General features: G+C 54.5%; 1 protein-coding gene across 3 annotated transcripts in view; it reads left to right on the forward strand.

Annotated features, from left to right (window-relative positions):
- Nucleotides 1-16,738, forward strand: part of Syn1 (Syntrophin-like 1) — a 374,190-nt gene that overhangs the window by 225,441 nt on the left and 132,011 nt on the right. For all 3 annotated transcript variants that reach the window (XM_076312834.1, XM_076312842.1, XM_076312825.1), the window contains exon 3: nt 5,459-5,647. In XM_076312834.1, the coding sequence (XP_076168949.1) occupies nt 5,459-5,647 (189 nt within the window). The remainder of the gene's footprint in view (nt 1-5,458; nt 5,648-16,738) is intronic.

Raw genomic sequence — 16,738 nt, forward strand, 5'->3', positions numbered from 1 at the left:
AAAATATCTTCCGTCGGCAACGGACAGCGATCGACTTCCGGTTTATCCGTTTTACTCTATTTTCAAGGCGTCCCGAGAGCTCGATCGGTCGCTCTCGAGCCATGAAATGTCCCCGCTTCTCTATCCGCTCCTCGTTCGTTGCTTTCCGCGTCGAATCCGCAACGGTGCGCGTTTCGTTGTTCGAGAAAATTCGACGAGCGACGGACGTTCTCGAACGCGTCGATTTCGACGGAAAAATTTGCGATACTCGAACGCGAATCGACGATCCACGTGTGCTCCGTTACGGTGCGTAGACTCGAGGGACGATTCGCACGAAATCGAAAAGGAAACCAGCCGAGAATCGAAGCATCGAATCGATCGTAATTAATTCGGACGGAAAGAAAGGCGCGCGGAAATAGTCGAAGACGGCGAGTCGTCGTTCGCGATAATAACCGGAACCGATTACGAGGAATCGCGTTGAAAGGACTTGCGAAAATAGAGGGTAATCCGTGCTTCGAACGGTATCCCCCGTTTTCGATCCAAACGTCCCGGTTAAGTTTCAACGTCGAACTCGCACTATTCTTGTCATCGATCAATTATCTCCGTTCACCGCCTCAGGTGCGCGTACCTGATTTTAGAAACGATATTTCCATCGCGTGACGACCGCTCGCAAACACCGCCGAGCACCCATATTTTCCTTTAATCGTTCCAATTACCTTAATGCACTCCCGCAAAAAAGTGGCATCGCTCGACGTCGGTTCCCTTTGCAAATTTTATCCTCCGTTTCGAGTCGAGTAAACAGCCGATGTTTCGGGACCGCGTTCGCCCCGTTCAAACACCGAAAATCCTGGTGCGCTCCCGGTTCTTCGTATCCAGGTCGGTCGTGGAAAGCTTTAATTATCCTTCTCTTAACCCCGTGCTTCTGTTTACGTTAATTTTCACCGCTGGAACACAGCTACTTCCGTTCCAACGACCAAAGGAGCCGTTAGCGGCGCGAGCCTCGCGACGAGCGTTCGTCTTTCTGCGCGCGCGTGCGAAAATTGCCGCGGAAATCGCGAATTACGTTGTCGTAAACGTCGATCGAGCCGACGCGAAAATCCTCCAGCGGGAAATAGTTCGAAGGGCCGAAAACGCGCGAAATTACGCTCGTTCCGCGACGCGCGTACGCTTCGCGCCACGAACGCCCGGACGCGTCTGGAAATTGCGAGGCCGATTCCGGTTGGATCGACCGGTCGAACGTATTTTTTTTACGAGCTTCGGATTTCAGATGCTCGGCGCGTGACTCGAAAAAAATATGAACTCGAAAATGCGAGAGAATCGGGAGGTGTAAATTCTCCGCGCTCGTTGCACCGTGCTCGAAAAATGGCAAGGACGATTTTTCGTTTTTAATTCGACGCTCGACGAATCGAGATCATCGACTCCGATCGAACGAAACGACGATGCATCGTACCTTACGGTACAGTTTACCTTACGTATCGTTTTCGGTGCTGATTGCGCCATAACAAAAAAAAATGTCAAAGACACATCGATCGAAATGTGTCTTTCGATACGTTTCAAGTATAATCTAAACGGAGCCACGTTCGACCGTCCACGAATCGAACTGTTGTCGTTTCCGTCTTTTTCATCGACGACTCGAATCGATCGCGTAAACGGGAGGAGGATCGTCCGCGTTGGTCGGTAAAAATCCATACGGTGACGCGAGCGGAAATCGAAATCTCTGGAAAGGGGGGACGAGCGAACGATCGATTCGCGCGCATCGATGCGCGTCTAATTATTAATAATGCGACGAGTCGACGAGCAGACGAATGGCCGTTCGACGGGATTGGTCGAACTCGTTCCGCGCATTACGGTCACGGTGTCGGTGGCTTATCAATGGACATCGTTGAAATTACGACTGCTTGATAAACGAGACCCGGTCGACGTATGACTCTCGCATGGAAAGAATCGGCGGCTGCGCCGCTGTCGGCCGAATAGATGCAGCGGATTGAAAAGCCGCGCGGTGAATAGGGGACATTGGTTTCATGTCGCGGAGTAACGGCCATTTGGATATTAGAGACGTAAGGAAGAGAGACTCGCGTTGGTGGGTGTTCTATCTCGACCGATTCCACCGCATTTATTCGAATCGTCGTCGAATTCGAGAATCGCGAACCGCGACTTTCCAGCGCGTGGATTTACGACTCGGAATTCACCGACCAAATTTTCGAAAAGGAATGCTTCGACTACCTTGACAAATCGTCTGCCAAAGACCACGCGTTCCTAACGATTTTATCGAATCCGACGCGAGTTTCCAACTATGACCACCGACGCGAGTAGAAATAACGTACAATGAACAGACGCGTTGGGCGAGTACTCGATCGCGCGCATGCCTATTGAATTTTTACTTTATCCAAGGTCTATACATTCTGACACGTAACAAAACATTTCAATATCGTGATGTAACATTGTAAATTCGCAGCCAATTAGCTCGGTACTACTCGAGACGAGAATCATCGCGAGTAGTACCGATTACCAGGTCTCACCACGTGGAGGTTGCTGCGAGCGGAGACCCGGAGGGAGATGGATGGAATCAAAGTTCCACCCATCTCCCTCGATGTGCGATACAAACAAAGTTACCAAACCGAGAAGATGGAAGGAATCAGAGTTCCCTCGATCTCCTCGTTCAGTTCTGCCGAGCAATTACATTCTAGAGCGAAACGAGGCAAAATTGGGAAGAACGCGACGCGAACCGTGCAGTTGGCCCTACTAGGCCGGTCCCGTTTCCCCTCGATGGGTCCGATTCCAGAGAAAACGAGCGACGCCTCCACTCCTCGAGAGGAGGAGTGCCCCGTTTCTCCCAACTCCGTGTCAGGAGCACACGCAGAGCGCGGACCTGACTCCCGAAGAATCACAAAGAGAGGGTCTTATCCCGGAGGCTTCCACAGGGACCGGCAAAAATGCCTGCTCCTGTGTTCGCAACGTGTCCCCTCTGGAAGCGGACACACCGGAAGAGACGGCGACAGACCGTTCGGACCACCTACAGGGCCGGTCACTTGCTTACGCAACAAGCAGAGGTGGCCGGACTGTGAGACGAGCAAGCGAGCAAAAATAAGCTAAAGATTGGATAATTGCTCGGCAGATCACAGATAGATACATGGTGGCCTTAAAACTAACTTATTCTAAGCTTAACTAGAGATTCCACGGCGATTGCGACGGAGGAGTCCTCTTCGACCTTCGTTCTTCGTTTTCCGATGCACCTAGCTAAGGTAGCTAAATTAAGTTTGTAAGAAACATTAAGCAAGTTAATACAGTATGTGTGGATTAATAATGAAGTACAGACGTGTAGTAAGAAACGAAATAAATGAAGAAATAACAAAGAAATAAAAATGAAAATTAAAATCGGAAAAAAATATAGATATACTGAAAGAAATAAAATGAACGAAGCTGAAAAAAAATTAGAGAATGGTCGCCAGTACTGACCCACCGCCTGTCGGCAGTTAGTACCGGTTACCAAGGAGTCAATCGATGTCCAGGTACCTAAAATGGAGACATCCGTCCAGCTCCGAGGCTTCCTGTGGAAAGAAATTTTTCGCAACCGTGGGCCCTACTTATACTCTCCAGAAGGTCACTTACCCTTTCTTCGCCAACAATTCTTCGATCTAACCGAATATTTGAACAAATTCGTGAGTTTTAAGCCATTATTTAAACTAGGATATTGTTAACAATTATTGAAACTATGGCCCGACGACGGCTGGTAATAATTATGATAAATAAACATCAAGATATTGCGAAACCTGGGTGGACGAACGGTTTCTGTGATTGTTTGTTTCTCCACGCGATTTTGGGCAGTTCTAATTTGTCTTGAAAAATAGAGGAGAATTCCTCGACTACAGTAGTGTATAATTTATTAATTGCTTTTGGTCCTAAATAGTTATAAATTAGCGCCAAAGTTTAACAGACCGCCGATCTATTTCCCCTACATTACATTTGCATTTTTGCATAAAGTTCTTTAAATAGGATCCCCGGTGTAAATACGCCTTGCGTGTATAACCGTGTGAAATCACTTTGCGCGATCGAATTAACGCTTGGGAAACATCAAAATTGTTGCGAGCCAAAAATTCAAGTTACATGATAAAAGAAGTATACTCGCGGTGGACTTTGTTTCGCCAAATTGGGAACGTGGTTCGCGAAGTTCGTTGGTCCCGAGTCGAGCGTCGAGTTCGACGTCCGAGCCGGGTAAAAGTCGAACGAGGAACGTAACAGGGAGTAGAGGACAGGGCGCGAGTAGTCCCGGTCCTGTCGACGAATCGGAAAGACGCGGAACTCGGAAGCAGTGCTCGACGTACGTTCCAGAAATAGAAATCTCCCGGAAGCAGAGCCGCGTGTTTACCGAGCGATCGTTTCTCGCCGCTTTTACGAGGTCCGTGGGGCCCCCGGCCCCACCCCCACCCTGGTCGCTCGGTCGGAAATTCCAGTCCGGGAGTCGAAAGGCGGCCGGGCAGGGCTCGTAAATCGCCGCGGGCCCGGATCTCCGTTTCGCATCGGGGCGTCGGAGATACGGTACCGCGGTCACGTACCGACCGTTTCAAAATCCAATTTGTCGTTGATGTTTCGACGTTGGTGCGGCACCGGCGCGATTACATACAGGACGAACTCGTTAAAGTTCGAAGGAACACGGGGCCCCGACGAGCGAGCCGCCCCGCGCCGCGCCGGAGGAGGGCGACGACCAGGGGTAGAAACGAAACGCTGCAACCGGGAATGGTCTGCAATCCTGACGCCGAAGCTAACCGAAATACCGAAACGTGTAGCGCACGGTTCGGTAGGAGGAGGGGGACGGGGATGGAAGAGTAACCGGCACCCCCGGGCGAGCGGCGAATTCGCCGGGTACCCGTAAAAACCGCTCGTAAAGCCGAGATACGTTCCGGAGGAGAACGTGGCTTAATATCGAACCGATCGGGGGAATATCGATCGGCCCGGGCCTCGTTCCATCGTGAAATTTCCGCTCCCGCTTCGACGGCTCTCGTTACCGAAATTACCGCGAGGGATCTCGGCCGACGTAACCCGCGTCGGCCGGGGATACGAAATTACGCGTTTCGAATTTCGGGGTTAATTTTTCTCGACTTCCAGACGCGCCCGATCCTCGCGCGGAACATCGAGCGGACACGCGTCATCGAGAAGCCGGATCCTCGAATTTGTTTCGTCTCGGTCCGGTGGCTCGAGGAAGAAACGAAACCGGCGCTCGCGATGAAAAATATTTACGCTCGCGGGAGCTCGAAATATTTCGTAATTGCGCCGAGAACGCGATACCCGCGTTTCCGGTTTAACAACGTCCGTAATGCACGCGCGCGATTAAGTTTAAAAACCGAGAGAGTAATTTCAGCAGCCCGCGCCGAGAGCGTTATTAGAATCGAATTACGGGGCGCGGAACGGACTCGTCCGTCTCGATGGGAAAAATTTCCCTGGCCTTGGTCGTTCACCGTTCGATTCGTTCGTTTTGTTTCAGTGAAATATCTGAGAGAGGTGACGCCGTACTTCAGGAAGGCTTCGATCATCCAGGAAGTCGGCTGGGAGCTGCAACGCGGCTTCCTCAGCGCGACGCCTCCGCCGCCGAAGTCACCACCGAGAGCGGATACTCGTTATCTGCCGTTGCAACTCTGCAGACTCACCAGGGCTCATCCTTCCTCCGATCCTGGTAAGTTCTCTCCGAGCGTACCGTGTACGCACCGTTATATATGCTCGTGTCCGTAGCGTTGGGATCGAGCGCGCCCCGAACTCCTCGACTCGCGAAACCGATCCGTCTTGCGTCTCGTCGTTTAACGTAGCTCGGATGTCGGGAGATGTTTCGCTCGGCGGTGTCTCTCCGTTAAAAATTATCAACGATCGCATCGATTACGCGCCGATGGGATCCATCGACCTTCCTCCATACCGCCCTTAGCGTATCGTGAAAAATAAACGAAGGTAAATTCCAGCAGCCGATGCGTCCAACTTTTTTCAACGCGCTTTTAAAACCGTATTACGCTCGCGATAAATTCGAGTTACGTGTTACATCGACGGAAGGGAAACGCGCCGTAAAGCGTACTTTTCCGATGGATACAGCTTTTTAAAGTACACCGTAAGTACACCGTAGCGGGCAACACCGTAGAACTTTGTAACCGCGTTACAAGTCTTTTTCTCGCGGTGGTCTCTCGACCCGAGCGGAGGGTTCACGCGATCCGCTCGATCCCATCGCTGGGAGTTCCAGGCCGCTCGTCGTTTACCGAACGACTCGTCGTTTTCGAAAACGGAGAACGCGCGGACGTAACGACGAGCGTCGCGAAGATAGACGCGGGCGCGTTAATTAACGTCGGCGTCGCGTCAAAAGGCAGCCCGTCCGAAGTAACCGGCGACAAACGGACGTTCGTTTTCGCGATATCCGTCTCTCGAGCTTTTCTCGGCTCCTTTGAAGCGGCGCTCGCGCCTCGAGGTCGCGCTCTTTTCGAACAATGCTCGAAAAACATCCGTACGGGTTGACCGTAAAAAGAAACGGTCCGAGGTTACCGTGCGTCGCGGCGCGGCACCGGGAAATCAAATAAGCGGCGTCGGGAATTTCTCTTGCCCCGCACGTTTAGAAGTAAACGTTTCAGCGAAACGTTCCGGGATTACGTGCGCGACGCCGCGTTCTCGTGGCTGCCGCGAGTAGAACTGCGCGCTCCTCTCGAGAACTGCGTGCTCAGCGACCGAGATAACGACAGCCATAACGCAATTAACCCGTTTCTGGGATTACGGCCGAACGACCGTGCGCACGATGTGTCGCGAGTTTGACAGTCAATTATCGTTGAACGGTACGCGTCGGTGCACGCGCCAAAGTATCGAAGTCGAGCCGCGGAATCGGAAATTTGCCCAACGACGATCCACTCGCCGGCTTGGCCGAAAAAAAAAGAAACAGAATACCCGTATCGTCGCGCATCGAGGCGGCGTACGCCTTTGGTCCGTTTCTCGTTCCCCGTTCGTCTCCGTTTTCTCCGCAACGCTAAATAATTCAAATCTCTGGGTACCGCGGCGTTCCCGAACGATCTCTTCGTCCCGGCTAGCTCGCGCGTACCTGGCTTCCGACGCGACGCGTCGCGAGGCGAGGCGAGACGAGGCGAGGCTGAAAACTCAAAGACAATCGCGGAGGAACTCGTTCGCGTGCATAAGTGGCAAGGTGGTAAGTGGCTCTGCGGCTGAATGGATCTAGTTTTCATCGAGATGCCGCCTTTGTCCCCTTTGCTCGGGGGACAGTGACAAAGAAAGGGTTAGAAAAGAGTGTCTCCCGTCCCCGGGATCCCCGCCGTCGAGTTAATGAAAGGCTAATGGGCTCTTAATCCCGTAGAGCCGGGTCCCCTTCGTTGGCTCCCCCACGAATCGTCGACCCTCCGACATTTTTCTCCTCGTTCCACCGCCCCTTTTTCTCTCCCCCGTCACCGGTATCTCTGTTCGTTTTCTTCCGAAAGTATCGACTCTCCCTTTCCGGCGCGGAAGCTCCGCTCGTCCCCTGGCCCTTTCTCCCGTTGCGTTCCGCTCCAAGATTTCGTAAATAAATCTCCCGTTTGCTCTCGGAATTTTTTGCACGGTTATCTTCGTTTCTCTCTCGGTCTCCCGCCGTTAACGGGGGACCGTCCCCCGAGGGAACTTTTCCTCTCTTCTCGTCCGCGTCTTCCGCGAAACCCCTGTCTCGCCGCGACTCCTTTCGGAGAAAGGGGACCGTGTCTCCGGAGAACGGGCCGATGCGAGACGCAGGCTCGATCGGAAGGACCACGGGAGCGGGCTCGCTTCTTCCTCGGAAGGTAAAAGGGAATCGTAGTGGCCGGGAATCGAGGAAAGCGATCGGAAGCGTGCCGTATCTCCCGCTCGTATCTGTCGACGGTCGGACAGAGGGGATGGTTTTTTCGATACGTTGGGATTTTTTCACCTAGACGGTGGACGAACCTCTTTCACCGATCCTGCGCATTGTCGACTCTGGTTTTCGACGCACGCAATTCCTCGTCGAACAGTTTACGCGAGAAATATCGACAACGAACTCGACGAGCGGTTGTTCACTGTTGTATTTCCGTGTTAATATTCTCGGGCTTGGAATTCTAAAATTTGTCCACGATCAGGGTCGATAGTTTCGCGCGCCCAAGAGGAAAGAACGTACTCGATGGCTCTCTCTTCCTACTTCGTCCAATTAGACCCGCGTCCTCGTCGAGCGATGCACGGACTGTACAAGAGTTTGTTCAGAGATCGAGGATTTCCGCGCGGAAAAGTTAGACGCGATTTATGGGTAATTGTTACTTCTCTGCCGCGCGGAGGTGACCCGTGTAGCGGTAGTTCCGCACCCTCGATATCGACACCGCGTCGACGCAAGGTCCATCTTCCTCTCGAAACTCGGCGATCTCTACTCCCATCGAAAAAAGTAAACGTCGCGACCGACACCGTTCCACAATTTGGAAAGTGGAAACTGGTCGTAAAACTCGCCGGTACTCTTTGAGCGTCGAGTTCGAACAAAACGAGAACACTCTATTTATTCGTTCGGTAAACGGGAGAACCCTTTGGCGCACAAAATTGACAAAATTCGAACACGGGTCGTCGAAGCGGAATCGAAGCCATCGAAGAACGAACAAAATATCGAATACTCCTCGTCGAACGTTTTAATCGCACAATTTGCGCGGTTACGTTCGCCGTATTAAATCGTGGAAATCCCTGTCGAATAAGGACGTTGGTTGCGGTGGACGCTGGTGAGAAGTTGTCGCGAAACGGAACCAATGTTACGGTTTTGCAAACGATAAGGTATCGCTCGTTGTAGGTCTCCTTTGGAGGTTCGTCGGATCCAGTCGAATCGTTTCCCTTGAAAATCAATCGGCGCTCGTTCGTTGTTCCCTCAACGAGGGCGGTTCTTCGCGATCGTCGGAGGACGCGTCGCTCGCAAATGGCCCGTCGTGTCCGATCGAAGAAGTCGATGGACGGCATTTGCGATTCCGACGCGTTCCCCGTCGAAACACGGACGCCGTGGTACGTCCGTTTCTTTCGAAGGCCTCGACGCCGCGTTAACGGACATTTTATCGACACGCGGGAACGTCGAGCGGAGTCGATCGACGCTGGACGCGAACCGCGGTTCAAGTTCCCCGTGAACGAGAAAACGAAGTTGCCCGTTGACCGTGAGCAAACACGGAATCGACGAGAGCCAGCCCGTCCATCGGGGGAGAAAGCGTAAAAAAGGAGAGCGGCCGAGGGTGGGTGGAGAAGGCTCGGGTTAGGGAGGAAGAACATCGGGCACGGTCCGCGGGTCTATTCGCGAATTAAAACGGATCGATGGACGCGCGAACGGTACAATGAAAATTGGCTAATCGAATTAGCGAGCGGCTGAGAGCAGTCGAATGGACAGAGAGTTCCATAACCCGGCGGTCCGTCGGGTCTAGCTGCGCGGTTCCATTAAAAGAAAGAGTCTCGTCGGAACTCGCCGTACGACCGAAAGAATGGTCCCGCTCCGGCCAATTAATATCACCTGTTAATTGTACGAATATCGAGGAACATCGACGGGGTCCCCGGGTGTACGGGCGTTAATTTGCGAAACTCTCATCGCCGTGTACGCGTTTTCCCCGACCGTTCCGTTCCGCGGCGAACTCGCTCTTCCGTGCTCTCTTCGACGAATGGCCGATGGTCGAGAAAGGGAAGAAAAAAAGAAAAAAAAAAGATCGCCACGAGCGAATTTTCATCGCGGAACCGACCGATCGGTAACCGGCGTTGCTCGAGGTTTTCGGGGTCCGGGTCCAGGCCGGAGAAAAAAAAAAAAAGGAAAAACGAGAAAGATCTGCTCGGTGGGAAAAGGTCCGCGTCGCGTGCACCCGGTTCGATCGCGTTCCGCGCAACGAGACCCTCTAATTAAGGCCTCGGAGTGGCCGACACTCGAGGAACGAAGTTCGCGATCGCGGCGTATTCGCGCGTTCGAGTGGTTCGTACCCCGGAACCGCGGCATACTTTCTTCCAGCCCTCTCGAGCCCGGCGAGATCGAACGAAGTTCGGATACGTCGATCCGCGCCCGTTCGTTCGTATTTAGTCCCTCCCGGCGCCCGGCGCCCGTTTCCCACCGCCCGTCGATCCGCTCCGTATTCTATTCAGACGCGAGGCGTGCGCGCGCGTGGACGCGGCCGTCCCGCACAGACAGCCGAGTGGAAATCGGTGAGGGTCGGTGCTACGGGCGGGGATAGCTAGGTGGGTAGCTAGTCTGGCAGGGGGTAGGTAGGATGGAGGATGCGAGAGTTAAATTAGTTTCCGGGGCAAAAGCTGGCTGCCGCCTGGTTTTCAGGGCTAACCCCGTGTATAATTCCAGAACAGCTCCATCAGGCCGGAACCCACGAAGAACCTTCCATCCAAACCATCCACCATCCACCGCTGACGCCGCCGCCACCGCCGCCGCCGTTATCAACCATCCCTCCGACCATCCAACCCCGCTACCTCCACCACCTACACCGCCTACACCGCCTCCACCACCCAACGGCCCGTCCTCTTGCGCGGAGCGTTCGCCTCGCCAGACTTCGCGGGGGCTGCAGTTTGCGAAGTTAATTACCGTCGGATAATTGCGCTCTATATGCCGTCCGTCTGATTAACGAGCCAGGATCGGCCGTCCGGTTGTCCTCTTTTGTCCTCGCGTGGCTCGGACAGGACGCGATCCTCGCTTTCGTTGATCGCGGTCGGAAAGAGTAGACCGCGGCTGGCCGGAGGTTTTGTTGTTTCCGGTTGTCGTCGAGGCTCGGTTCCGGGGATGATTTCTCCTCAGGGTCGTTAACGACGGTACGTCCGCTCGACGTCGGATCCGTTACGGCGCAAATTACCCGTTCGAGGGTAACGAGGATCTCGACCGTGCTTCGTCGGACGTCAGCTTCGTAAACCGATGTTCTTGGACAGAGGGGCGCGGCGAGTTTCCTCGAATCGGAAGCTCGCGATGCCTAGCCGTAGGCCGATCTCTCAGCGATGTGCGTTCGTGGCTCTCGGTAGACGTTGACGAGACGATAGCCGTGTCCGCGGCATCGTCCGCGTCTCGGTGTTGTCCGTCACGGTGAGCTAATTATCTCGAATTCCGTAGCTCGACGACTTAGAAAAGACCCCCGAGGGAGTCCCGGAGCACCGAGCTCAGGATCGAGGACCGTCGCTAACGGGGACCTTCCTCGTCTGGTCGAGCAACGCGTCAAACTACGACGCGACGTATTCGTGTTGGAATTTCGTTAAACTCCACCGATGAAAACGACTCGAGTAAACGTCCTCGCAGAGTCCAATGTCCTCCGTGCTGGTCCTCGATGCTCGGAATTAGACGAAAGGCGAACGTATTCCAACTACCGGATATTTTCGATCGAGGACTCACCGGACCGTGTACCCGCGGCGTTGGAACCCTCTCCTCGGATCGCACGAAAATCAAGATAGGTTCGCGATTCTCTGTTCGACGCGCGGAGGAGTCGCGGCTTCGTGCTCGGGTCGAGGAAAATTAAATTTTCGATATTCGAAGGCGAACGACGTCGAGATCGACGCGAAAAAGTGTCGGGGAAAGAGGAAAAACGGCTGGATCGCGATGCGGCGTAGGAGAAAGAGGAGGAGGAGAAGGTGGGGGCGAGAGGGAGGAGGCGAGAAAGGGAAAAAGGGCAGGGACATTGGTAACGAGCGTTCTGGAATTGCGGTGCTGTTATCGGTAACAAGCGGAATTGCATTGTACGCCGAAGCCCCTCTGGCGAAGCTCTCATTACCATCCCGCGTCCTGCGAATCGCGGCCGATGCAAACGCGCGAGCGGTCGTGTTCGCGACGCGTGTGTGCCGTGCGTACGGCTATTATCACTCCGTGTAGACGGCGACGAGGATGGCGGCGGCGACGGCGACGACGACGACGACGTCGCTCCCATTATCCTCTAATATCGTTACACGAGCCGTGCCGCCCACGGTTTGTAGAAGCAACGCTCGCGATAATGCCGTAACGCTAACGACAACGATATCGTTACGCCGATCGTCGTCGTCGTCGTCGTCGTCGTCGTCGTCGTGGTTCGTGACGTATCTCGGCCACTCTCGTTCCACCGCGCGTCGATCGTTATTCAATAACGAACGGTGGCCCCGGAATTTCGGCTCGATCCGGCTGCTCGCCGGAGAAGAGACAGAGTCCGGCGCAGGAGAGGTTGCGGCGTCGGATAATCGTTATCGCGGCCACCGATCGTCGCGAAACGGTTCGATCGACGCGTGAACGGGAACGGGACGAGTAAAGTACTCGCTCTATACGGTGATTCGAAGACGGAGACGTCCGAGGTATTCCGCTCGATCGATTCTCGAGGGCAACTTGACCGTTTCGCAGAGACGGTTGTTTCGTTCGGCTTCGGACTTTGTAAAGTTATTACGACGACTCGAGAAGACGGTGTTTCGCCGCGGAGCGTACGCTCGCGGAATCGCGTTCATCGATTTCGAGCCGGGATACGCGGCTCGATCTCGGTGGATATCGACGTACGCGCAGACCCTCGTCGAAATTACGTTCCGTCGATGCAAAGTTTGCGTCCCGATCGCGGTAACGGATCGCAGCGGGCAACGTTACCCGGTCCCGTGGCATCGGTCACGGGTAACGATCGCGCGGACAGCGGTTATGCGCCGGGAACGTCCTCGTCGACGGTCAATTTTACGCTGCCGGTGATAAATTTTACGTCGCGGTACGCGCAACGATTGCGTCCTATTGCCCGATCCGGATAGACGCGATCGATAACCTTTTATCGTAAACGGGAATAGGTTCGAGCGCGTCCGCTCCGAGTCGTCTTCCGATCGATCGATCGTCGGTCGAGTCGCGGGCGAGGGGACGAGAAAACCGGGAGAAGGAAAAAAATTACGGAAAACGGGGACAATTCGAACGACGAAGAGCCACGGAACGGAACGAGGGGAACGCGGTGGTCCGTGCTCGTGTTTGCGCAATTTCGACCGGTCGTGTATCATTTCGCGGGCAAAAACGTTCAGCGACACTCGTCGCCGGGTCTGGATACACCCGTGTATAGCCGAGCCGTCAATTTCGGGAGTCGACGGTGCGGCTTACAACGCGGAAGTTATGAATTGCGAAAACGCGCGACGCCAGCAACTGCGCGCCCCTCGCTTTTCGTAAATTACGAAACGAAGATACACAGAGAGACGGGCGGCGTTCGATCGAGCCCCGATAATCGCGTAAAACGACGGATGATCTCTCGTCCGCTTCTACCCCCCGGTGAGGGGAGAAATATTTACTTCCGCCATCCTGCGCACCGCGGAGATTAACGTTTCGAAAGGGGCCGAAGAAACGGGAGCGAGCGACCCGCGCGACGATGCACTCCCGCGAGCGAAACGCTTTGATAAATGCTCGCTGCACTCTTGTCGGTAACCGTTGCGCGGAATTCGACCGGTACGTTTTGCGCGAGGATTAGAATTCACGGGTCGCGGATGACTACGACGGCAACGAGAAACGTGGAAATTTTTCATCGAGATCGCCGCGATTCGCTTTCGGATCCCGTTAACCGCGCGCGTTCGAAAATGTACGTTGCACGGAACGTAGCGTAAGTAGAGGTACTTTTCTCGCGTAAAGTAGCGCGTACGAGCTCAAGATTTCGCGGTGCTTCCGCAGCGTAATCTCGAAGACGGTCGAGGTTAAAAAATCGTAATTAAAAAACACTCCGCGGGCATTGCTCGGTCGTCGTCGATCCGTTCCGGACTCGGTTCGCAGGGGCGCTTCGCGTCGTCGAGGACTGCGGCGATATTAGCTCGAACGGAGAGCACGGAAACGCGGCTTTGTTCGATCCTCGATGGTCCGGGAAGCCCGGGAAAATTGCGCGAATATTAAGAGAACCGGATCCGCGTAGGGGACGGTTAATATTTCCGTGTCGCTTGTTTATCTGGGTCGCCGGAGCGAGATTAGAAGCTCGTGCTTTCAATCTCGCTCGCGGAGATCGATCGGTCTCTCCGCTCGCTTTTAGCGGCAGTCGTCTCGCGTCGTTTACATTTTTTACTAAATACGGGGAAATATCGGGAGTCTGTCGGATACCCGAGGTTCGTTAGCTCGAATTGCACGCGAGTCGGGAAAATTGGAAAGACTCCGTCCGTGGTCCGCGTACACGACCGGTAGGATCGAGAGGCGAGCGACCCGAGTCGCGACGCGAATCGATTCCCTCATCCTCGTCGCGGAGTCTGGGGAAATCGAATCCACCGATTCGCGTCTTCGCGAGCTTTGGATTACGATTCCGCGCGAGAATTGGAACTCCCCGTGCACAGGGGACGCCGTTGCGTCTCGAACTCGGTTATACGTATTTTTTCCGCCGAACGAATCGCGTTGTCCCGGCGAGTCAACGCCGGAAGAGAGTTCGCCGGGTCGGTCGTCCACCTTGAGCGTAGATTTACGGTACGCGCGAACTACGGTACGTTGCTTCGCGAAACGGCACTTTGGCCGACTTTGAGCGTTCTCCGCGAATTCCGAGCGAGTTCCGGTGTCCTCCGTACGAGTTTCGTCTCGTTGGTCGCGTTTTCGAACGTAAGAAAGGGACGCTTTTTTAGAGACGAACGTTGCAATTTTCTAATCGATGCGTTCCATTTTTACGGCGATGGAAATCCTTGTAAATTCGTCGATTCGTGTATAGGTACGCGCGACGCGTTTCGGTGTTATCTTTGCGTCGAAAGGGATCGTCGGTGACGTTCGCTTCGAAAAAGTGTACATTGTCCCGGGATTCCCGAATTTCGTCTTCGTCGACAGTCGTTCCTCGATCCAAGGATTGAGAGTTTGGTCGTCCTCGAGGACCCCGCGAGCGTCTTTTCCGTCCCCGGTGCTCTTCGACGTTCCGTTTCCGGCGTTAATCGATGTACGATCGAACGACTTTGATCTCGCGTTGGCGCGATCGAATCGAGAACGGTCCTCGCGCTCGTCCCGTTTCCGCCACCCCCGGTACGCGTCCCCCGCGCATCGAGTTCTGGCTAGGTTTCCGCTCGGGTGCTCGTCGCGATCCAGCGTGTCTCGAACCCGGAAACGGGCTTTGAGGACGTCGCCGAGGGTGATCGCGACGCGACTGCGGCTGCGGAAACCGTTTCCTGCGTAAATTGCGGCGAGCGCGGGGGCCCGGAGTCTTCCCGGAATCCCTCGAAGGGATCGTTCTCGCGAAAGAGCTCGAACCACCTTCGAGATTCCGAGCGACGCGGCAATACCTTGATTGCACGGATATTAATTAATCCGGATCCCGCTGCAGGCTCCCCGCCGGGAGTCTCCGATCCGAGGAAATCGGGACGCTTCGTTCCTCCTCGTCTCCTCGTCTTCTCGTCTCGCGTCGCGTCGCGCGAACGTCATCGGTTCTCCGCGACCCTTTCGTCGCTCGCTACGATTCTCGGTTCCCTGCGCTCACCTGTTCGCCCTCGAGTCCCGTATTCACCGTGGTCTTTCGTCGTTTCGAGGCGAGTAAATAGCTGACGAAACACGAAAACGGCTGTACCTGGAAACGAGGTCGAACGGGGGTCGACCGTTTCCCCGGCCAACTTTTTTCATTATTTCTGCGCGCCGAATTAATCCCCGCAGTTATTTCCACGCGTTACGAAACACCCTGCGAACGTCGATTTATCGTCGGTAAACGAGTCACCCGTTTTCCACGCCGGGAAATGTTTTTCACCGACTCGTTGGTAATCGTTTCGATCGTACGGACGACGCGAGCGAGAAACCGAAGGTGTTCGAGGTCGAAATTTCCGGTGAACACCCTGTGCGGAATCCCATCGCGTCCACCGATCGTGTATCCCGAACGACGAAAGGCGTTCGACGACCGGCAGCTACCGAAACGGTTCCCTTGGCGAGCGCGTTGGAATTTCCAAAATTTTCCACTCGTTTTTCATTCGTACCGTAACGAATCCTTCCGAAAACAGTGGCTCCGGCCGTCCCGGGAAACCGGTGAATTCTTCTCCCTCTGGAATAATTGTTCCCCGTCGCGTAAAATTTGTCCGAGGGTATCTCGGCGTGTCCCGGCTGCGCATTCGATATTTAACTTCCGGGCTGGCGGTGGTAACGTAACTCTTCGCCGTTTACTCTTTCAACGTATTCGCGAGTAAAACCGCAAACACTCGAAGAACGCGGCGAGGAGCGTCCGAATCGCGGTACCCGAATAAGAACGAACGGTTCCCGTCGCTTTGTGAGTCGGTAATTCGTCGCGCAGACGCGATCGTCAGCGTTTCGTGAAACTCGGCCGCACCGGCTACGTAAAACCTTTCCGACGGAATTCTTTCTACCGATCGACGTCCCGCTAATCGCCCACCGGGAACGCGCGGGCGGTTCTTCCTTTCGAATCTCCCTCGTCGACGGAAATTCATCCCCGAGAAGATGCTACGAACCGTTCGATGAAATACCCCGGCCCGGCCCGGCCCGGCTCGATTCGATCGTAAATCCTGATAAAAAAGTTGGCCGGAACTGTCGGAATTATTTCGGGACGAGAGCCATTAAAAGGCTTTTTAAAAGCTTCTTTGGTCGGGAGAGCGCGGACAAGGGTCCACCGGGGGCCGCGGCGGGTTTTTAATGAAATTTCCAGCAGCGGAGCCACGTTTGCACAATCGTTCTCGCGACGGTCCGTTCGTTCCGTCCGGAGATCCATTGTTGCAAAATCTCCCGCACACGGGCTACTTAGTTAAAATTCGATAATCTCCGAGGGGCCGCGACTGCGCGATTACGCGGAACAGAGCCGGAAGAAAGAGAAACGACGGAGCGGAAGGGAGTACCGGGCCTGGAAGGAGTTTTCTTATTAATTTCCCGACAATTTGTACAACGGACAGCGGGAGCGAGCATAAG

This window comes from Ptiloglossa arizonensis, chromosome 1, assembly GCF_051014685.1.
Source record: "Ptiloglossa arizonensis isolate GNS036 chromosome 1, iyPtiAriz1_principal, whole genome shotgun sequence".
Lineage (NCBI taxonomy): Eukaryota > Metazoa > Arthropoda > Insecta > Hymenoptera > Colletidae > Ptiloglossa > Ptiloglossa arizonensis.